The following is a 25264-nucleotide window of genomic DNA, read 5'->3' on the forward strand; positions in this document are numbered from 1 at the left end:
GCACATTGAGCGCCGCTACGCCGCGCTATGGAGCAATTAAGCAACATACCTAGATAACCATAAAGAAGTTCCCATTTCATTTTTTTTGCGATTTTAACACATTATTATAACATAATTGCGCAGTAATTAAAATCATTAAAATTAGTTAGTTTACACGTTATGCATAAGTTTCACTCCAGTACAAATTTTTAAGGCGGCAACATTCTTAGCCCTGAAAGTCTGAAAATATTGCCAGCAAACCTGTGAAAAGCACATCAATTTATAGAGGAAAAGCCAGCCTTTCATTATATGTCACAGTATCACCTACCGTTTTTACACAAATTCAAGAAATGTTAGGAATGCTGGGGTGGTCCGATTTCTTTGCACCCGAGTGTAGTTTAAATAGCAGTGTGTGTACTTGAAATAACACAAATAAAAAAAAAAAAACATAGAAAGTAATTTAATTTATTCAAACAAAATATCGGTTAAATTAATTCATATTACCAAATTAAATATCAGTAAAAAAATTACCATTAATAACAATTTTTCAAAGACCAACTGGAAAAGTAGCATTTCGTGATTGTGAAACTTGATTTTTGTGCAGAGGGCCTACCGCGAACCGAAATTCGCAAATAGCGGGGATCTTTCTCTTTTACTCCAATAAAGGCGTAATTAGAATGACAGAGAAAATAGCCCGCAATTTGCGAACATCGATTTTCGCGGTTATAGGGACCGTGCGCGTTGGAGGGTCTGCCATCTTGTGGCCTGAATCGGAACCATAAACATGTATATTTACACGTCACGTGTTTTCTTGTGCATAGTAGGTTCTGCCATCTTTTGGGCTACATCTGAACAATAAACATCACATTTACGCCTCGCGCCAAAAATCTGACGGCTCCTGTGCTGCCTCCTACAGTTCATGCACGCTCCCTATAGCCCAGAATAGGAAATTACAAGCGGACGCGTAACACAAATCTCCGCAGACCTTTTATCACATAATGCGTCATACGAAAATGACCAGTGGTCAATATATACGTGATCCAGCCTCCGGTCCCTCAGTACCTTCACGGCTACCAAACCGTCTTGACAGACAATTTATGTATACAATTTAAAATTAACTTCATAACCTTCAATTAAAGTTCAAAGTTGTGCGTGCGTGTTTTTCTACCGAACTTTTTATCAAGTGTTGGTTAGTTGAGGCGAGACCTCCAGACGGAGTGTACGATGGCGAAGTTGCTCTGTGTGTGTTTGTTTATGTGTGTGCAAATAGTGTTTTGTCAGTTTGGTGAGTTTTCTAGCTTTTAAATGCTTGGGAAAAGCTTTGGCTAATATTAGTCTAACTTATCTAACTGTTATTTCAACTAGAACTTCTCAAAGCACCGTTATTGAAGAGGTCTTGGCACAGGTTTTGAATTCTATTTTCAAACTTATCGACTTTGCAATATAAAAATAGGTACGTCAAATCAATTAAATTTCACGATGCACATGCTCAATACTTTATTATTATTCGCAAAACAAAGAAAAAATTAATAATAATATACCTAAAATAAAACTGTAAACCGGCGGTGTTATATTCTAACTAAATAGGTACTTCCCCTTATATTTGATTGAATTAAATTGCATAAATTATTTTGTTAGGTTATAGGCCGTAATTTTAAAAAATTAAAATAAAAGTACTGAACCTTTTTGCTATTTGTTGTTCTTATCATAAATAATTTTTATCCTAGGAATATTTACATATACATAGCGCACTTAATTGGGTAAATACTGTCTACAAATACAATTCTCTTTATTGCACAACTTAATAGAAGAAAATAAAAGAAAACAGAAACACAAGCAAAGGTAAACAACAACTGTCTTATCGTTAAAAAGCGATCTCTTGAAGATAACTTTCGGTAGCGGAAATTAATAAACCTTACTTATTATGTACATATTAAAATTTTACGTTTGTTTACAAACAAATGTTGTAACGACCACCTCGACGATGTTTTAATCTTTTAACTGCTTAGAATATTTCATCGTGCGTGCTCGTGTCATCACCGGTACGAAGTTACACGATGTATTGTCTTATTTACCAGACTGCGGCGAAATGAGCTGGATATTGTATGTCTTACATATCAGACTACGGCGGTTAAAAGGTTAATAAACTATGTTAATCAAAATGTCAGTATGTCAGTGTCAAAGTGTCAGACGAGTAGACGCGAAAAATATCAACTGTTTAAATTAGCAATTTTAGTCGTCTGATCGAACCGAAATTACCTATAATGTAGGTAAGATATATACTCTGTATCTTTAGGTAAATAAAAGCAAACAAACAACTTATCTATTTTCGGGTAGTTATAACATTTATTGGTTAACCAACCACTGCACTGGACGACCTGACTTTAACCTACATTATTTGATCTTGTTATGTTTTCATCTATCCTAAACTAAACTGGCTCAAGGAGCCACTCGAAGGTAGATTTTGTTTACTTTTATTTAAATACCTAAAGTTATAGGTAGGAACGGTGCTAAAAGCGCAATAAAACTTGGCAACTGAACTGTACTGTTCCAGCCATCTTACTATTCCAATCTCACTGTGGATACCTCTGTTATCACTTATCACTATGCTCCGATATGCTCACAAAACCAAATTTAAGTAATGATTTACATGTTTTTTTTTAATACTGCGTCGGTGGCAAACAAGCATACGGTTCGCCTGATGGTAAGCAGTCTCCAGACCCTAAACCCCCCCCCCACCCCCCCTCGTTGAGCTCTGGCAACCTTACTCACCGGCAGGAATACAACACTATGAGTAGGGTCTAGTGTTATTTGGCTGCTGTTTTCTGTAAGGTGCCTGGTGTACTTCTTCAGTTGGGCTCTGCTCTAGATCTGGAATGACATCCACTGGCTGTGCCCTACCACACAAAGCGAGATGACATTCACAATGCCCATACCTCTCTTTTGGACGTAGTTTAAGGACGTACCCGGGTCCAAAATGTAAGTACTTAAAACACAGTGTAAACTTGCCATATGATAAATAAATAAATAGGTTGGAATATAACTATCTACTTATATCCTACTTATTGGGTACGTACAGAAATCATAGTCCTTGCCTTTTAAAGATAGCCTCTCCAAACATCACCGATAATCGCCTGGGATTTGCGATACATTGCGGCATTTGATTGATCGATTGAATTATTTGCTCCTACTTAGCCAGCAGTCATCTAAAACCGCATGCCATTTGTCGCAAGGTCTGTTGAAGCATTAATACAAGATAGCCTGCTAATGTGCGTTGTATAGTACCAATTGTATGTATATTTAATCGTTTTGTTGTTGTTGTTTTTATTTAATTGTTTGTATGTTTATTTTGTGTTCCTTATAAGGATCACAAACATAAGTCTTCAGCAAGTTATTAGAGTGAGACCAAGCTAATTTGGCAGCGATTTTGATAGCCCGGCCTGTGCAAGTGTTGATAGGGAAGAATAGCTATGCGATCATAACGAAATAACGGTACTTTTTCTATGAAATTCCATTTCGGGAAAAACGGTTTCCACTAACTAAATCTTAACAAATCACTTTGATTTTGATGTCGATCGTTTCAGCATAATACATATATTCTAGGTTTGGCTTAAAAAAATTGTATTGCAAATTTTGAAAAAAGCTCATAAACCTAGTTTTTCATTGTGTCAATATCATCATTGGCCACAGCATCTTTGCAGATGATAGTTGCAGCGAATAAGGAGGTATTAAGAGGAAGTAGTCTACAGCCTTCATCGACTGCGATGACTGTATAGACCAATGGCCGATCGGAATTTCTTGCCGCATCGATCACAGATATGGGAGTTCGCGTCTGCTTGAGGTGATCCATCCAGAGCTCGTCATGCTTTGCCATGCCTTCCCGCAGGTTACGACGACACTCCGGTCTCATCTCCGCACGTTCCTCCCAACAGTTAACCGATATGTTGAAGCCATTCATGTCGCGTTTACAGGAATCCTTGAAATGGAGTCGGGACGACCAACTGGTCTCTTAGTGTCGGCAATCTGTCCGAACATGACTTCATGTGGCAATCTGTCAGGGTCCATTCTTTGAACGTGTCCTAGCCAACGGAGTCGTCTCTGTTTCAGCATAGCCGTTATGCTGTTGCATTTGGTGTTTGAAAGAACAGCTTCATTCGTCAATAACAACTTAAAAATCATGGAGAATTGAAAATATTTAGAAGTGGAAAATCATTTTCTCTTTGTATGGAGAGCACGTGGTATAGTTCCCTCTTAAAAAAACGCCATAATTTCATAGATGTATGACGTTTAAAATAACACTTGCACTGTCTAGGCTATCAAAATCGTAGCCAACTTATCTCGATCTGACTCTGCCAAGTAGGTAATTATAATTAATAATTGGTCCTTACCTACATGGTACAGTCACGTCTGAAAATATCGATACGAAAAATATCCAAAAATATGTATACATTTCTTTAATATATGTTCAATAAAGTCGTGTATACGACACTCCGCACTCTCGTTGAGCTCTGGCAACCTTACTCACTGGCAGGAACACAACATTATGAGTAGGGTCTAGTGTTATTTGGCTGCGGTTTTCTGTAAGGTGATTGCATTTCCCCAGTTGGATTCTGCTGTGGATCTGGAATGACATCCGCTGTGCTGTGCCCTACCACACAAAGCGAGATGACGTTCATAGTGCCCTTACCTCTCTTTTGGACGTACCCCCCGGTAGTTTAAGGACATACCCCCCGGTTATCTAACTATCCAAAATTATAAGAAGTTTAAGTTATAGATGTATCAAAATTGACGTTGTTTCAACCTACCTTTGTTTTAACTAACCTCGGTCTCCTCTATTAAATTCTCTTCATTACGTATTGCACTTGCGTATCATAGTTTTAGTATTGGACTATAGTATTACGGAACATGTTTGTTATTAGTACTTTACGATAGCGCTACAAGTGCGAAATATAGGAAATTCGAGTTGCGAATTACCTATTCGCTGTAAAAAAATAGTACATTACGATACAAGTGCGAAAAATAGGAAATTCGAAACGAGTGGCGATAAATTAAAACACGACCGAAGGGAGTGTTTTAAATCGACACGAGTTGCGAATTACCTATTCGCACATGTATCGTACAACGTTTTACAGTACATATGGCCCTTTAAATGTTCGACACAGTAACGTAATATGCTACTTCTCGCACTAGTGCTATAAAGTAGCCCCATATGTACTGTAAATAATATTTTAATACAGTTGCTCAAAAAGTGCTACTTTACGTAGCTGTTTAGCGTGCGGAAAGTTGTATTTCGTTTCGCGAACTAATGCTTTTTACTTTTCCACTTCTTCCAATTGATGACTATTTATTGATGAGTGTTAATGTTAGTTTCCTTTAAAAGTCGTAATCAACATAATAACCCACTGTTAATGTAAAAATAATTAATATAAGCATATTTCATCATCAGCCAAAGTCAAACAATCAGGTTTCGAATCGATGAAAAAAAAACCCTAGAAAAATAGTAAATTTTTGCCAACCGTATTGTGATTGTGAAAAAGCGGTACGATTTTTCCAAAAATCCGCTCTCTAATCCCACGGCACCTTAACACTCTTGTCTTGAAACCCTCGCAACGCTCAAAATTCCCCTTTTCCAACCACTCGCTACGCCCTTGTTTCAATTTTGGAATGTTTCGCTTGCTCAGATATCAATATGTACAAGGGGTTAAACAACAACTTTACCCTTGCCTTTTTACAAGGGTAAAACAACTATTTTATGTCAGACTGGTTTACGTCATAGTCATAATGTGTATACAAGTATTTGAGGAAAATACCGGTATCTGCGCAAACGCCTGTGCAATAATGATCGGGTAAGTAGTAGGTACCTGCACTAGCGCAAAAAATACCATCAAAAACCCCATGCGGTATGCTGTTTATTATAGTCAAATAAAAGTTACCGAGGTTTCGTTAAATATTGTCTAAGGCCGCGGGCACACTGGCGATTTATGTGTGAGTTGAGAGCGAGGCGAGCGTGCAGCAAGTCCAACGCGAGCGCGCAACGTCTCGCCGCGAGTGCGCAACGTGGTTGCCGCGAGTGCGCAACGATATCGTTGCGAGCGCGCAACGATTTCACCCCCATCCCAGTGTGTCAGTCAGTTCGTAGCGACTAGCGGCGATCTCGCTTTCAACTCGCTCGCAATTGGCCAGTATGCACGCTTCATTACGATTATGATTCAGACGATAGGTTCGTGTGGGTCCGGCATACAATCGGAGTTAAGCTGTTAGTTTAAAATGACATTCTAAAAAACATTAAATATGACATGAACATTTTTATTTATTTATTTGGGACAAAAACAGTAACACGCAAGGTTTCCGCACGGAATTAGAGTAACAGAAATAGTAGTGTGTGACCAACAACATCGTCCACAGATTACTAGATTAGTGGCAAATCTAAAAGATATTTTTTTATTAGCCTCCGGGTGCATTCGGCAGACATGCCCTTCCCGATCCCACTTAAGCTTGGCGGCCTTCATAAAATATGGCTGTGACATAGGCAGAGAGACAGACATGACAAATCCATAAGGGATCCGTTTTTTGCTATTTGGCAACGTAAGCCTAAAAATTAAAGACTAGAACAATTACATGTAAATGAAGTTTGTGGATACAATATAACACAGACAGATTTATAATAGTAGAAGTAGTTATATTAGGTAGTTTCCGCGTCTGGACCATATTACCAACCTCAGGCTTTAGTTGTTTTGTAAGTGCAAAAATACACACAATCAACGCGGTAATAAAAACTACTCAAAACTTATAATATGAACCTAAAATGGTCGTTAACAAAAGTCCGTAATGTAGATACCGATTTTTTGTTACTGACATACCTAATTAACAAATATTCTTTATTGGTCACCAATGAAAAATGAAAATGAAATGAAAACGTAAACATAAATGGTTGTCTTTCGATACTCTAAGTTATATGTTATCATCATCAAAATAAAAAGGTATATTTTATATGAGAAAACTTTCCTTTCAAAAGTAAAAAAAATATTTGCAGCATCTTAAGGAAAAATTGTTTTGTTGTGTGTTGTTTTTTTTTTTAGTCCTGTCTTTGTTTGTAATATGAGTTTTTCTTTAGTAGTGCACAATAAAGAATTTTATTATTATTATTATTATTGTTTTTTTTTTAGTAGCTTTTATGCGGAAAAGGGTTCCATCGGAAAATAAGTTAATGGCCCTTAACTTTAGTATATATACAGAAGAGACGTAAAGCTAATTGCTTCATTTGAACCGCATATTTGTCGGTCATTTATGATCCATTTCTCCCATCTTCTTTATTCATCAGTTCATCACTTATTTCAAAAATAGACACCTTCTTTAACAGTATTTTGAATCTACTTAATTATTAAATTTGAATTTCTATATGTTCTTATTTTATAATACCAACTATATTCCTGATTATCTTTATTTTAGTTCTCTGTACATTAACTACACATTCTACTCTTCACAACCTCTTAAATGTCTAAAGTACCGAATTCTTACATCTAGGGTTCTTCCCATCGCGAGACAACCGAGGGTTCAGCCAAAGTCTTCTAGACCCTTCCAGAATAAGGCACAGGATCCAGAATATTCTACATATCCAGCCTCAGAACTCCAACAACAATCCGCCCTATGGCAATCCCACAGACGAATACGGCAGACCCATATATGACTACAGCCGACCAAATTACGATTATGGCAGACCAAATTACGAATACAGTAGACCGAATCAATTTGGGATACCTAACCAGAATCAATATTATGATGAAAACCAATATGGCTTCCAGAATCCAGTAAATCAAAACAATTTCCAATATCCGCAAAGTCCAACTGGCTTTAATACTCCACCGCCACAAGGCGAATCTATAAATACTAATGGCAATAGTTTCCAGAATCCACCCAGTCAAAATGGGTTCCAAAATCCGCCTAGCCAAAATGGTTTACCTTATTCCAGTCAAGTTGGCTTTCCTACTGCAACAAAGAATGAATTCCCTAATACCAATGAAAACGGCTTTCAAAATCCACCAAATCAAAATGGGTTCCAAAATCCGCCAAGCCAAAATGGTTTCCCTGATTCCAGTCAAGTTGGATTTCCTACTGCACCACCAAAGAATGAATTCCCTAATACCAATGAAAACGGGTTTCAAAGTCTACCAAGTCAAAATGGATTCCAAAATCCGCCAAGCCCGAATGATTTCCCTGATTCCGGTCAAGCTGGATTTCCTACTGGACCAAAGAACGAACTCCCTAATACCAATGAAAACGGCTTTCTAAATCCACCAACTCAAAATGGATTCCAAAATCCACCGAGCCAGAATGGTTTCCCTGATTCCAGTCAGGTTGGATTTCCTACTGCACCACCAAAGAATGAATTCCCTAATACCAATGAAAATGGTTTTCAAAGTCCACCAAGTCAAAATGGATTCCAAGACCAGCCAAGCCAAAGTAGTCCTCAAAATGAGCCCAACCCAGTTGGTTTCCCTGATAGAAGCGGGTTTGAAGATAGTCCAAAGAGTGATATAAATTTAAACGCACCCAAAGAAGCCAAACAAAATGAAGACACTCTTATTGTGATACCTGGGAACACGGTGCCAAATGAAGATGCTTTTGTCTTTAATGGGCCTAGTAACGCTGTAGCATTCCCTGATTCACAGAAGGATAAAACTCCTGCTTTTACTGAAGCTACAGAGCAAACTCCTAAAGTTACTGAAGAATCTTCAACTACTGAATCTACTACAGCATCGGTAAAAACAACACTGCCACCCTTGACTCCAGTGTCAGCGGACTCAAGAAACAATTTCAACTTTGGACCGAGCGGCATCTTCCGTAATGTTTTTTTCTTAATTAGAAATGGGAAACTAACACCGGGTGATTGCATATATGTTATAGGGGTGTTAAATCCCAATGAGGCAGTTGAGGAATATCAGAAATGATAGCTAACGCGAACCTAATAACAAATCTCTATAGTTTCAAAATTTCCCTTGGGTACGAACACATTTAGATTTAACATCCTATATAGATGCTGGTGTAATAGGGATATTGGATAGCATGATTCCTATTAGTGTTTTAATCGTCTTTATCATATGGTACCATTGATAACCTTTAATTCTTATTTCATAATCATCATTGCTTCTCTTTCCATCTTTTATTACATTTCATTTTATTATTTTAGTGCTTAGCAGTGCCTACCCGAAACATCTTTCCTTGAATCAATGCAACTATATTTCGATTTTTTAGCATTAGAAACGCGTGTCTTAAGGGGTTGTCAACACCCAATGTCCTTGAAATTGATGTTACTTAAACAGTTTTTTAAGAAAGACTATTTGTATTAGGAAAGTAAGAAAAATATATGTTAATATTAATTATATTTCAAAGACCGTGGTCGTTCTCGATACATGATTGAACGAAATCGGCTCGATAGAAAATAATTGCAAAGATTGGTCTTAAAATCACAATTAAACGGTTCTATTTCTTTATTGTTTTGACTTATGGGTCTGCAATTAAAATCACAATTTCAAAACATTTATATCTAAACCGCTAACGAGTAAAATATTACACTAATAATCCACTTTTTTTTATTTAAATAATTTTCTTATTATTCCCTTGCGTAACATGCGACAGTGCTATCTCATTTACTCCGATACAAAAAGACAGTGTGCGCGCTTTAGGTATTAACAGCCCCTTAATGTATCTTTTTACTAAATAAACACTTGTGGAAAATACGTCACAGCAAAGATGCTAAAATTATAATTCATATAGGATTATTTTACATTATTTGGCTTTCATAAGTAATATTTTTAACTAATTTATAAAAAGTGTTTTTCAATAATTTTCAAAAAAAAAATACACGTCAAGATTGTTTACCTTTTTTGTTAGACTAAAATGAAGAACTATAATTATATGTTAACGGCACCAATTATGGGACATTTAAGAGAAAATTTGGATTATTTTTGATATTTCACCGACATCTGTAAAATTTCTACCGCTTTATGCTTTAAAAGTTGAAAGTCCAATTCGTCCTTTATGTTTTCTATGTATTTAACGAAAGCTACTGCAATTGGTTTTAATATTATTAACCGATTAAAAGAATGATTTTTTGCTCCAGTCATGGGATGTATGGCACCATTAACTTTCAAACTAACAAATATCAATGAAAAATTAAACTTAAGCAGCTCTTTGGCTCTTGTTTATGGTAAAATGTTGCCAGCGATTAAAAACTGATGGTAAATACTTGTTTCACAGAATTTGTCTATACAATCCCATTTCTGGTGCCTGTTCCATTACAGGGGTGTTAACTATACTGACGTGCTTAATATTATATTACGTACATAGGTGTTTTAATGAAATGTAACGGACAACTAAAGATTGACTGTGCACTAATCCGGAAATCCATTAAAAAATAATGTGTCTTATAATTCTAAGATATTTATTAGTGAAAATCATATAAATATGCTTCCTTATTTTTATTTTTGAGGTTTAAAATTGAACTTTGATGTTGTCCGTGCCAACACACACTAGATACTCGTATCTATTGAAATACTTAATAATATAATTAGATGTAAATTTTATTATCAGTGATTGTTCTTCTAATTTCTTACGAGTTATCTAAGTAAATATTCAATTTACTGTCTATCGGACGACTATAATTAACTAACCTAAATGTAGCCCAAAGGTTGTCTGGAAGAGATCGCTTTTTATCGATAAAACCGCCTGTTGTCTGCCTCTAAATTTAATCAATTGTTTATTTTTCTTGCATATTTTTACTGAGGTGTGCCAATAAAGAGTATTCTATATATCTATCTATCTATCTAATGTAGCAACAGCAAATTATATACCTATTCTAACTTTGTAAGTCACTTATCAGAATCTGATGTAGTAAAAAAAATTCACCACACCAGCTGGTAAAGTAGTAGAAGTAGTAAAAACTCTATTGTACAAAAATGAAAACTAAACAGGAAATAAATCACTCATCATTAGTACAAAGGCGAGCTTATCCCTTTAAGGAATCGCTTCCAGTTAACCTTAAAAAGGCTCTCTTGATTGTTAAAAAACTGTAGATAAAGCTGCATTTTATCCACATGTAAGGTAAAGTAATCTGATGCAAATTTTGAGTTGTGTCCTTATGTTGGCTGGTAGAAGTATGTGAGTTCCTTATTGTGCCTTGATACCCTTGCAATGCTCAAAATTCCACTTTTCGAACCACGAGCGAAATCTTTCGCTTGCTCGGGTATCAATATTACGAGCGGTTAAACAACTAATTCCACTTTCTTGTCAGAAATATTTTGAAAGTTTAAAAATAGAATAGTCTCATTCAACCTCTTAGTACAATATGCACTACAATTTAAATTAAAGTGGGATGTATCGTGCATATCGATGCGAGTCGACATTGACGACCGAGCGACCTTACGAGCGGTGGTCAAGGTTGCTCTGTTACTCAATGACTTGTAAACATAACATGTGTCGTTGACAGACCGGTCAGTCGTGATTGCTGGCCCCTTGGCTATCGAACCAGGCGCCTAGCCAAGATGAGAATCGTTGATGGAAAACGCAGGTCGAAACTTAAATAGGTAGGTAATGTTTATATCCAGTATGTAGGTATAAATCAATAATAAATATTATAGGACATTATTACACAAATTGACTAAGTCCCACAGGGCTTGTGTTGAGGGTACTTAGACCAGGGATCGGAAACCGGTATTTTTTGTATGGGAACGAAAACGGTATTTTTTCGTTCTTTGTTAATTATTTCATTCCTAATCGGGCAATCTAATAATACGTACGAAGTCGTTATCTAAAAACACAACTGTGTCCTACATTTTGAGTATAAAATAAACCGAAATATATGGTTATTTCGATGTTTTTGCAAAAAACCGGTTCCGATCCCTGACTTAGACAACGATATATATAATATATAAATATTTATAAATACTTAAATACATAGAAAACACCCATGACTCAGGAACAAATATCCATGCTCATCACACGAATAAATGCCCTTACCAGGATTTGAACCCGGGACCATCGGCTTCGTAGGCGGGGTCACTACCCACTAGGCCAAACTGGTCGTCAACAAAACTGTATGGATTGTCAGGTGATTTTTCCTAGCACCTGTAATCCCGATACAATTTTTTTTCGTTTCGTGTTTGTCGATGTACGATTGGCCCTCTGTAGGCAAAATTCAACGGTAAAGCGAAAAGAAAATTTGAACCCCGGGGCAGAGTGCAGAGGGTATATCGCGAAAATCAAAATTTATATTGTGACGCTCTTTACGTATACGTTTCTGTTTTATTCCAAACACAATATTAAAGTGATGATGACATTAACCCCCTTATTCATAAACGTGTACTAAAGTTACGAAGCCGCTAACAATCGTTAGTCACTTTCCATCATGCCTATACGTCGGAAAGGGACAAAAGATTATTAGCGGCTTCGTAACTTTAGTACACGTTTATGAATAAGGGGGTAATATGTTAAATATGTATTTTATTTATTTGCTAAATACGGGTTTACAAAGATGTTACCCTATAGGGACCGTGCGCGTTGGAGGATCTGCCATCTCGTGGCCTGAATCGGAACAATAAACATTATGAACATTCACACGTCACATGTTTTCTTGTGCATAATAGGTTCTGCCATCTTGTGGGCTACATCGGAACAATAAACATCACATTTACGCCTAGCACGGCTCCTGTGCTGCCTCCTACAGTTCATGCACGCTCCCTATAAATAAATAAATATTATAGGACATTATTACACCAAATTGGATACGTTTAAACATTCAAACAACCTTCACAAATATCATAATTCTTATTTATACTCCAAAGCATTCGAAAAACTTCAAAACAACAATTAAAATGCGCCAAAAACAACACTTATAGTGCCTACACCAAAAGGTCTAATCTTTATACGTGTTTCATAGTAACTTTTAACATATCGGACGGTATTTTAATTATTTTGAGTCCATGATATGATAACGCTTATTTAAATGTCGTCGAGCGAATAAAAACCTGACGAACAAGGTGAACCAGTGTGACTTGTGTGCCAAATGAATTCGTTTTAGGTCCTACGATTGGCTCAGGAACGATTCGTCCACAATCCTATTTCGTCACCTTTTTGAATCATCAAGAATGCTATGTCGTCAGCATACAATTCCTAAATCGTCACCTTCCTAACTCGTCCACATTACCATTTTGACTACAGTACCCCTAAAATTTACTCGATAGCGAAACGTGACGTAACTACGCGTTTGCGTTAAGTCTCATTTTATTATTATTATTGTATCTCCTTGGATTTCACGGGCCTATAAATCCCGGTCTTTTGATAGGCTTGCGTGGGGATATAGATCCAACACGTAGAGGCCCCTTGGAGAACTTTAATGTCATGTAGAACGCCTACTGGTTATTATTATATAATTATAGGCGAGCAGCTATTTAGCTGATGAGCCTATGTCACACAGTGTCCTGTATTATACAGTTCAAAGTTTGTAAAGTCGTATCACATCAGCATCACTAAGTAACATCAGTCTAACTATTATTTATGGGTATCAGTATTTTGTATGTGATTCAGAAACAGTGCGCCAAGCGGGACGTTTTGAAAACTCAAAATCCCATATGATACAACGCAACAGCGTACGTCACGTTACGATATCGACTAAATTTACACTAAGGGTACAGTCCCAGATCGTTTACATTCCTATTTTGAGCGCATTGCCAGCTCTACAACACTAGTGTACCACCCATTGTCCTGACCAGGGATCAGAACCGGTTTTTTACAAAAACATCGAAATAACCATATATTTCGGTTTATTTTATACTCTAAATGTAGGACTCAGTTGTGTTTTCAGTACCCCTAGTGTAAATTTTATCGACATCATAACGTGACGAACGCGTTTGCGTTAAGTCTCATTTTGTATAGGATTTTGAATTTCCAAAACGTCCCGCTTGGCGCGCTCTTTCTAAATCCAATACAAAATGAGACTTTATTTACACTAGGGGTACAGATAACGACTTCGTATTATTAGATTGCCTAATTAGAAATGAAGTAATTAACAAAGAACGAAAAAATACCGTTTTCGTTCCCATACAAAAAATACCGGTTTCCGATCCCTGGTCCTGACTGCCTTCTATAAATAAGACAACATCAGCGCTTTTCATTGCTTTTTCCAACTAAAGAGTTTTAATGGCCTGTAGCCTCTCATTTTGGCCACCAATGTGAACTGTGAACCAAGCAGAAAGATTTTAGAGTGAAATTTTAAGTATTTCACTCTAAATTAATTAACTATACCTATTATTTTACGACTATTAATAAGGTGGCGGGTTAAGCATCCTTAAGCAATATGCGATGGCTGTTTATTTGTTTACCCCTAACCAATAACGAAGGTATAAGTCGTGCATGGATCAAGGCTTGGGTTTAATTTAAATTAGATTGTGTTACTTATTAAAATAGATCATCAGAATGAACATAATAAAGCACCTTAAGCGGTCTATAGCACGCCGTTTTATTTTGAGTCCCAAGCTAGGGAAAGATTCTCAATCTCAACCAAAGGAAGTGATTACTACTTAGAAACGTGAGAATAGCCAAGCTCTTAAAAAGTAGAACCTGCAAATAACTTTCTACCTCAGTAGTGAGAATATAGGAACTACAGCGTGAAAATAAACAAACGTATTAAAAACAACTTGACTTTACGATAACATGACAAGCAACTATTACTCACGGTTAGAAGCCAAAAGTATATTTTTCAGAGCTGTTTTAGCTAAAAACTTTATTTTACTTGCAGAGGAAACCTGTACAACCGTAGACAATGAGGTGGGCAGCTGTATCTCAGTCACTGATTGCCAACCCTACTTGAAGCTGATTCAGGAGTCGAGGAGCAACCCTAATGCGTTGCGGCTGTTACGTCAAGCGCATTGTGGCTTCCAGGGAAATAATCCCAAGGTAATATCTCTACTGTCACATTAAAATGAATACCAACCCTACCTGAGGCTGATTCAGGAGTTGAGGAGCGACCCTAACGCGTTGCGGCTATTACAAGCACACTGTGGCGTCCAGAGAAATAATCCCAAGGTAATATCTCTAATGTCATATTAAAATGAATACCAACCCTACCTGAAGCTGATTCAGGAGTTGAGGAGCGAACTTAACGCGTTGCGGCTATTACAAGCACACTGTGGCGACCAGGGAAATAATCCAAAGGTAAGATCGCTCATGTCTTATTAAGACCACTGCCAAATATGCTGTGGTAAGCTTAGCTATGTGAGCAGACATCTTAAAGATAAAGATAAAGGTAAGCTTAGCTACGTGAGCAGACATTTTAAAGATAAAGATAAAAATATGTTTATTGCACAAGAAAGGACACAGAAAAAGTAAATATCAATTGTTTTTAGGAGTTGGTGAATAGCTAGGTTGCCGACATAGTGTCCAGGAGTACCCGCACTAGGATAGGCCTGTATCGCGGGAGACCAGTACCCCTAGTGTAAATATTTTCGACAGCGAAACGTGACGTACACGTTTGCGTTAAGTGTCATTTTGTATGAGATTTTTGACTTTCCAAAACGTCCCGCTTGGCGCGCTGTTCAAAAACCCATACAAAATGAGACTTAACGCAAACGCGTACGTCACGTTTCGCTATCGACTAAAATTACACTAGGGGTACTGATGTCAGTTATACGTACATTTAAATGTCATGCAAGTCAACTAAAATTTAAGCATAAATCAATAGCTAGGATATACACAATTACATATCTGCTGCGACCGGAAGTTTCGATTTAGGTAGGTTTCGGCATGAAATCATGTTTCAGCCGAAGGTTTGGTTTCGGCCAACAAGCTGCCGAACCTTTCGGCTTCGCCGAAACTGAATATTCAGTGGTATCCGTTCGAAGTTTCGGTCTCAGTTTCGGCAGGTGTCGGCATAAAAATCACGTTTCAGCCACAGGTTCCGTTCCGGCCGAAACTAGAGAAAAACTTTAGTTTCGATTTCAGATTGGGCAAAAAATCCGGTTTCGGTCGGACCTTACCAGATAGATCTAACGGACACATCTGTACATATATCAGTGGCTATTAGTAGAATGGTACCGATAACCTTACCTAGAAAGTGCCATTACGGGATATCACAATATTTTGAATTAATTTTAGTATACTTAATAATTGCACTCTTACACAAGTACAATTCAGAGATTATACAGCAGCCAAATAACACTAGACCCTACTCATAGTGTTGTGTTCCTGTCGGTGAGTAAGGTTGCCAGAGCTCAACGAGGGGGGGCAGGTTTAGGGTCGGCAACGCGCATGTAACTCCTCTGGAGTTGCAGGCGTACATAGGCTACGGAGACTGCTTACCATCAGGCAGGCCGTATGCTTGTTTGCCACCGACGTAGTATAAAAAAAATTATAAATAAGTAGGTAAGTATCTATCTTTCATATGATATGATATGATATGATATGATTTATTTATCTCACAATATACAATTTCACTTAAAGCTACGCGTGGTAAATTCTTAGGAATTTATATTGTGATTGTCGGTTTGTCTTACTTTATATACATAGGAAAAACATGTGACAATTAATAATTAATTTAAAATGACTAAAGTTTTTAAATTTCAATTGGATAAATAAATTCACCAAGAACGGGTCGTCATTAAGGTAGAAAATAAATAGTTACAGATACAGAAATAATGTCAGCCTAAGAAATAATGTCACCATTAGGGTCGTTATTAAGCTAACAAAGAAGTAAATTATAGTAAATCTTAAAATACAGATGTCGACAATATGCTTACTATTTAAATAAATCTAATTGGTAATGTCATAAAACTCTTTTATAGAATACAATGGGTTATCCAATAAAAAGTTTCTCAAACGGCTCTTAAATTTTTCATTAGAGGGCTCGTCTTTTAAGTCTTGGGGTAGTCGCTCGTAGTAAGTTGGACCGATGACACGCGGGTTTTTCCCTGCAAGTGCCATGCGACGCGGGACGGTTCTAAGATGTCCTGTTGAGCGAATCACCTTGCCAGAGACGTTTACTTTCGAAAACGATGGCAAGTTGTTCCTCACAAACATTAAAACTTCGTACATATATATTTTCGATTAACTTAAAATCGATATGGGTAAATTATACTACCTACGCTATAATTGTCCAATGTAAATCCTAAATTGAATAACAATAGGAACGTAAATTGTAGTTCATTGGTTCATAATTTTTCAGTGATAAGTGATCTCACAATTAAATAACCGGCCAAGAGCATGTCGGGCCACGCTCAGTGTAGGGTTCCGTAGTTACTCTTCCGTCACAATAAGCTAAACTGGAGCTTAAAGTATAGTAAATTGTTAACCAAGGGATGAAAGGGATGACGGTACCTTTCACCTGAGTTAAACAAATAGGCAAATTTGCATAATCAGTACCTAATTAAAATAAGTCTTTTTACTATGAAGGGAAAACTTTTTGCGATAACTCAAAAACAGCTAAACTGATCATGTCCGCTATAGTTTTCGTTTAATGTCTTTCTTAAGCTCTACTTCCACGATTTTTTTCATATTTTTTGGACCTATGGTTCAAATCTTAGAGGGGGGGGACACATTTTTTTTTCTTTCGGAGCGATTATCTCCAAATATATTCACTTTATCAAAAAATGTTTCTTGAAAACCCCCATTAGTTTTGAAAGACCTTTCCAACGATACCCCACACTCTAGGGTTGAAGCGAAAAAAAAAATTCACCCCCACTTTACGTGTAGGGGAGGTACCCCAAAAAAAATTAAATTTTTAGATTTTATTATACGACTTTGTCGGCTTTATTGATTTATATATCCATGCCAAATTTCAGCTTTCTAGCACTAACGACCACGGAGCAAAGCCTCGGACAGACAGACAGACAGACAGACAGACGGACATGGCGAAACTATAAGGGTTCCGTTTTATACCATTTGGCTACGGAACCCTAAAAAACGTTTTGTCAGGGACCACCGGCGTGTAAACTCTATACAGCGACACTCAAGGGGCCGGTTTTTTTAATATAGAGAGAAATTCATATTAAAGTAAATCAACTAAGTAATATAGCCAACAAATGTTGACGTTGTAGGATCGTTATATCGAGTGACGTTGTATGGAGCTTACACTGTTGAAAGTTAATACCTATGTCGAATAAAAACAACAAAGGATTATTCTGTTTATAAATCCGTGGACCAATGTTACTTGAGTTTATAACCCTTGAAAATAAATTATTAAAAAAATCGAATTATAGGAGTCTAATTTTTCCGCAGGTCTGTTGCCCTCGCCCCGGCATACCAACCGGTCCACCCCCTCTTCCCTCCACCGAGCCTACTCCAGCGCCCACCCCGCCGACAGAGCCTACTCCGAGCCCAGCGCCTAAAGAACTGGAGCCGCAGTTAGAAGCAGTGACGTTACCAGAGGCCCCGGTGTGTGGAGTCAGCAATGCGTCTTTCAGCAGGGTTGTTGGAGGCATTCCTGCTAAGTTGGGTAAGTAAAATGAAGATGAGTTAGGAGGTGAAAATTAACACACACGCCATGACTCGGGTGGCCTAGTGGTTGAGCCATCTGCCGCGAATGTAGAGGACGGTAGTATGGTTCCAGCATTGGAGTCCTTGGTCAGTTCAGTTTACTACATAGTTACAAGGTTTAATACACCGGGCCCCTGGTGTGGTTGGAATTTTTATCACCCAAATCTGCCGATGATTAGTTGAATGACCATTGAGCACCTCAACACTTCTCTTGTTCCAGGTGACTTCCCCTGGATGGCGCTGCTGGGCTACAAGGAGCGGCGCGCAGGAGCCGGCGCACGCTGGCTCTGCGGAGGATCGCTCATATCTGCCCGCCACGTTTTAACGGCTGCCCATTGCATACATACCAGGGAAAATGATCTGTGAGTTTTTTTTTAAACTATGAGTGGAAAACAATGCAGCCTGCCTGATGGAACGCGGTTTCTTTATCCTATGAGTGACATAAGGACGCGTGCGACTTAGGGGAGTCAAATGTGCGTTTCAACCCTAAACTCTCTACACCTGAATAAGGGATAAGATGGCCTCAAATGGGAAAAAGTGGCCGCCATTTTGAACATGTATTTATTAGCCGATTGCTTTCACAGATATTTCTCGAGTTTCAACAGGAATTTCGATCCTTATTTAGGTTCCATTTTCCATAAAAGAAATCCTTATAGTTTCGTCATGTCGTCTGTTCGTCCGTGCAACTGTCCGTGTGTCATGAAGTGAATACTTTTTAATGTTCTATAACTTTTAACCGGGCGTATAAAAACTATGAAAACAAAAATATAAAGCTTAATAAAAACTTTCCCAAAAAATTATTTGAAGCATGAGGTTGATCTATTTAATGAGTTTTTTCCAATAATCTTCTCTTCTTATCAAAAGGAAGTAAGGGAAATAGACACCAATTTGCTGGTATGACTTTTATATCGTACGAATATATAACCTCCGTTATGCTTGACCCGACACACACTTGTCCGGTTTTTCTATTTTTCATTTGTACACAATAATAGTAAAGCGTGTGAATCATCAACTGATATATTACTATCATAATACCTACTACGTTACGTACGCAGCTTATTTTTGCCTAATTTAGGAATTTATATAAATATACGCGTCATTCTATTATTACCTATATTTTTCCCATGAACCAAAGCGAAACCAATCAATTTGTTAAATATTCAACCTTGTGAACTAGCACCTAACAAATAATTTTGCTTGTCATTCTACGGAGTTCTGATCGCAGTGACAAATATAAAAAGCGGCCAAGTGCGAGTCGGACTCGCCCATGAAGGGTTTCGTACCATTTATGACGTATTAAAAAACTACTTACTTGATCTCGTTCAAACCAATTTTCGGTGGAAGTTTGCATGGTAATGTATATCATTTTTTTTTTGTTTTATCATTCTCTTATTTTAGAAGTTACAGGGGGGGGGGGGGGGGGGGGTTTACCACTTTGGAAGTGTCTCTCGCGCAAACTATTCAGTTTAGAAAAAATGACAGAAACCTCAATATCATTTTTGAAGACCTATCCATAGATATCCCAAGCGTTTGGGTTTGATAAAAAAAAAATTGAGTTTCAGTTCTAAGTATGGGGAACCCCCAAAATTAATTGTTTTTTTTTTCTATTTTTGTGTGAAAATCTTAATGCAGTTCATAAAATACATCTACTTACCAAGTTTGAACATTATAGTTCTTATAGTTTCGGAAAAAAGTGGCTGTGACATAAACGGACAGACAGACGGACATGACGAATCCATAAGGGTTCCGTTTTTTGCCATTTGGCTACGCAACCCTAAAAACGCAATTTGAAAAAATCAGCCGCGATTTCGTAACAAACCTCATTACTATGTAAACAGCTCCATTGTGTGTTCACGGAATGAGTACAAATGCAAAAAATATGACTTATTACATATCAACATGAACTTCTATGAACCTTCGATTAAAATGTAATGTTAGAGTTTAGTTTTATAAAACCTTAAAAACGTAGGTAGGTAAATATAGGTATATATATTAATTCAAAACTAAATGTACCAAAAAGACTATGATTAGCCGTATCATTTATAGTATGAAAATATTAATTTCTCGAATATCTCGAACTCTAAACTAAACTCTGTTTTTTATTTTTTTTAGGTTACTTACATTTTATTCTAAAACTTCTTATAACTAAATGTTGTTTGTCTATGCTCTGCCACTAGCCCTCGGGAGATCTTCCTCAGTGCACATCGTTGAGCACGAGGAACTCTGTCTTATGTGTATTGTTGTTTGGGGGCCTCAACATTCGTTCTTACTTAAAATTATCAGTTACTACCGAAAAACAAGGAGAATTTACTGCGATAGATGACAGGTGATAGCTCAAAAGCTTCAGTAAATACGAAATGGAGACAAAGCCAAAACAACCCAGGCATCAGCAGATAGTGCACGAATTAATAGGACAGAAAATATACGTTCAGTAATCTTTTTAATAATAAAAATCTGCACTTAAATGCAACGCACATACAACAATTTTCCTCACCATATGTTAGATATAAGTGGTATATTGCGATTGTCATATTGTATTACAAATCGTTTCTTCTGAAGGGCAGACGGAAGCATTGCGATATAAATTACAACTTAAATACCAAATAAGAAAACTAGGAATTTTCCAGTTCCGTCAAATTATAAAATGTAATGATTCTAGTGATGAATGGTATTAAATGAGATATAGTAATTATGGTTCACGTGAGATTGAGTGATATCGAATGCAGTTTAGAATTAGATTTAGATAGAGAGAAAGATTAACCTTCCTTCCTTCCTTTCATTAATTTTCTGTTAAAAATTTATTGAAATTTCCGCAACTTGCACATCTGTTACCATAAGAGAAATACATACATACGTAGTCCCCATTTTCCTCCCTGGATATTGACATTTTGGAAAATATTTTTACATGATTTGATGTATATTAACCATAGCTATGCCTCTATGTTTGACTTTTTTTGATTTTTTTACGATCGTAAAAATTAAGAGCGAAGAACAGATTTCATACAAAATATTAAATGTCCTAAATCTTATAATAATTAAAGATTCGAAAAAAATACACATTGGCATAACTGTGGTTGATATACTTACAACAAATTGTGTCAAAAAGTATTTCCAATAATGTGAATATCCGGATAGGAAAATGAGGATTACTTTTGTACGAAAAGGCAATTTCGCACGGGTCTACCACTTTCGTCTCGACCCCTCACATTAAATTTAATGAAAACAATGTTTACGCGGCATTGTAGTCTGCTTCCCTTCCGGTACTGTTTTTGTATGCAACCACAAATTATCTGAGTAGGTAGACTTTTTATTAATCCAAACACGCGTTAATAGCCAAGGTAACGCCAGCGGTTAAGGCGTGGGACTTTCCTGAATAATGTTATTTGATCATACGAAATACACTCCAGAACAAAAGTATAGAAACAAGCTTATATTTTAATAGAAAAGTGTGATTTTTTAATCGATGTAATATATACTAATTAAAAACAAAATGGTAAATATAAAAGTAGAACTTTTTAAAAGTAAATTACTCAAATTACTCAAGTTGCGGCTATGATATTTGCCAGTTCAACATTTTTCAAAGCAATTTTATTAAAAGGGTATAATGATCTTACTTTTTCCTATTTTTTATTTTATTTTTAGGATGTTTTGATATTTAGCGAGTATTTTTAATGGGTTTGTGGTTGCTTAATGTAAATTTTAGGTTACAATTATAAAATAAAGACAGAAACATGAGATATTAAAGAAAACAACCTTGTTTCCATACTTTTGGCCTTGGGTGTATCTATTGATGCTATTTACTAGTCTCTTTAGGGAAAACATTTGCGAGAAAACTGGACAAAACCCAATAAGGCGTAGTCTCCCCTTTTTAGAAGCTTTTACTTAACTTGCAATGAACTACATATGTACGTTTGTAAATCTTGCAAGTTAAATTTGGCCCACTTCCCGAGTTCCAATATAAGCTGAAAATTTGCATAGTCGGGTGACAATACAATATTATAGTACCATCAAACTGACCTGATGATGGAGACAGGAGGTGGCTATATGAACTTTGTTACAAAACAACGCAACTTAATTGTGTCTGGGGTTTTTTAATAATTTCTTCGATGAGTATTAGTTGCCTGTGGAAGGAAAAGTACACAGTCAGCGATAAAGGCTGGTGCCAAAAATTAAAATTTGCCAAAAACTTATTTGTTGGTCAGATGGCCGTAAATTTCGGAAAAACTGGGGACTGAATATATTTTCAAAGTGGGCTGCGGATTCCTTTAGGATGCAACCGAGAAAGCGCTAAGTTGAGGAGGCGGAAATAAACCTCGAATTTGCCTTACATGTAAACTAACCTAACGGCCTCTTTAAGGTTTAATTTAAAGGTATTAATTGTATCTTCAAATTTTAATTGTATTTTCAAACTTCTTGTTCGTGTGTTTTATGTATATTTGATCAATAAAAAATTACGGCCTACTGACAGTGACTGCCTACGAAGCAGCAGGTCTCAGCTTCAGAACCTTGTAAGCGCATTTATATGCGTGTTCATCATTTTTAGGGTTCCGTAGTCAACTAGGAACCCTTATAGTTTCGCCATGTCCGTCTGTCTGTCAGTCTGTCTGTCTGTCCGAGGCTTTGCTCCGTGGTCGTTAGTGCTAGAAAGCTGAAATTCGGCATGGATATATAAATTAATAAAGCCGACAAAGTCATACATTAAAATATAAAAAAATATTTTTTTTGAGGGTACCTCCCCTACACGTAAAGTGGGGGTGTTTTTTTTTTTGCTTCAACCCTACAGTGTGGGGTATCGTTGGAAAGGTCTTTCAAAACTAATGGAGGTCTTCAACAAACATTTTTTGAGAAAGTGAATATATTCGGAGATAATCGCTCCGAAAGAGAAAAAAAATGTGTCCCCCCCCTCTAACTTTTGAACTATAGGTCCAAAAAATATGAAAAAAATCGTGGAAGTAGAGCTTACGAAAGACATTAAATAAAAACTATAGCGGACATGATCAGTTTAGCTGTTTTTGAGTTATCGCAAAAAGTTTCTCCCATAGTAAAAAGACTTACTTTAGGTACTGATTATGCAAATTTGCCTATTTGTTTAACGCGCGTGAAAGGTACCGTTTCATCCCTTGGTTAACAATTTACTATACTTTAAGCTTATTTAGCTTATTGTGACGGAAGAGTAACTACGGAACCCTACACTGAGCGTGGCCCGACATGCTCTTGGCCGGTTTTTATAAGTATTTATCGTCGCCTAGTATAACACAAGTACACACAACACAAGTCTACTCTGAGGCTAGCTCGTTTTCTGTAAGATTGTTCCATTATATTTATTTATTTAAACAAAATACTTCTAAAAATTATTTTTAGCGTATTCTCTAGCTTCTGTTGCAAAACCACAAACGTACAATAAAAATAGGTACAATTTTATTGTCTCTCCAAGGCCCGTCGGCAGATTCTCTGACCGGTTTATATGTAAATACACGGTGCATATGGTTATTTGTTCGCCTTTATCTCTGTTAAGTGGCTGGTTACGTTACGTAACAAAGCCGACACACATATCAAAAGCCTATAGATGGACAAAATGATACGTAATATTAATTACAAAAATGGTACCTAGCACCACACCTTACACGGGTTGTTAATTTTTTTTAAGGGTTGTTAAGTTAGGAGTGGAATCTCCATGTACCAAAAAGTGTCATCAAAAAACCTTAAATAGATGGCGCTACAATACCTAGAATACTTGCGAAAAAAATCATAGACAGCGCACTTCATTCCGTCAATAACGCCTAGGTTCTTAGCTACTCTAGCGCTACTCTGGAGATATTTGGAACTATTATTTATAGCTGACAGTTGGATACTTTTGCAACAGTTCTACCATAAGAGATTTAGGCACTGGTCCCACCGCGAGCGAGTAAGCTATGAACTATCGGCTATTTTCTAGCTCAAGAAACGAACAAAAGATAATCGATTTCGTGTAAATAAAAGAGAGAGATATATATTTATAGTTCATAGCTGGCTTGTTCACACCGCCGGCGAAGACACTCTCCCACCGCCCGGCGAGTAAGCGATAATTCCATACAATGTTTACTAGCCGCCCGCTGATTGTCAACTGTTTCTAGTACATAATTTTACTAGTTGATAGCCGAGCTCGCTGATAGTTGGCGGTGGGACCACTGTTTTCTAGTTGACCGCCGCGATAAAAGCTATCGACTATAAAACTAGCTCAGCGGTACTCGCCGGTGCCTGCTTGGCGATCAGACCGATCATTTTACCTTATGAGGTGGATGCGAGTGCACGTATTTACAATGAATTTAAAACAATCATATGAACTATCTTTGTTGTCCAGTTCGGATGACGATGATGATGTATTTTATAAAAGCGTGTGTGTAGTGGCAGTGGCAATTTTGAAGAGACGGAAGAAAAAAAAAGATATTTTAAAAATAATGACAAGAAAATGTTGGATGCAAGAAATTAATTATTTCAGAAAAGAATGCAGTCATTGGCGAATAGGGCCCTCTTAAGTTTTTTACCTTTATGCTGGGCCACCCGGCTGAGCTAGTGGAGCGAGTAATCGCCCGTCGCACGCAAACACTCGCTTATAGCTCAGCGTCTAAACTAGTAAAACTATACTCGCTTCTCGCCGCTCGCCCACTAGTTTGTAGTTTATAGTTTCACTCGCTTATAGTTTGTAGCCGGCGGTGGGACCAGTGCCTTAACTCCTTTTAATTCCACACTCCATACTTAAACTACTTAGGTTACGGAAGGTGGA

The 25264-nt window shown here is 37.1% G+C and overlaps 1 protein-coding gene across 2 annotated transcripts in view; it reads left to right on the top strand.

The window, feature by feature from the left end:
* Window positions 1-1023: 1023 nt before the first annotated feature.
* The window catches only part of LOC133531040 (venom serine protease Bi-VSP-like), a 28370-nt gene continuing 4129 nt past the window's right edge, over window positions 1024-25264 (top strand). The window contains exons 1-5 of one of the 2 annotated variants that reach the window (XM_061869131.1): window positions 1024-1264; window positions 7504-8820; window positions 14771-14928; window positions 18244-18460; window positions 18722-18863. In XM_061869131.1, coding sequence (XP_061725115.1) covers window positions 1204-1264; window positions 7504-8820; window positions 14771-14928; window positions 18244-18460; window positions 18722-18863 — 1895 coding nt within the window. In that variant the 5' untranslated portion in view covers window positions 1024-1203. The remainder of the gene's footprint in view (window positions 1265-7503; window positions 8821-14770; window positions 14929-18243; window positions 18461-18721; window positions 18864-25264) is intronic. The other variant, XM_061869139.1, reaches the window with a different exon arrangement.

Source organism: Cydia pomonella, chromosome 2 (genome assembly GCF_033807575.1).
Source record: "Cydia pomonella isolate Wapato2018A chromosome 2, ilCydPomo1, whole genome shotgun sequence".
NCBI classification, from domain to species: Eukaryota; Metazoa; Arthropoda; class Insecta; order Lepidoptera; family Tortricidae; genus Cydia; species Cydia pomonella.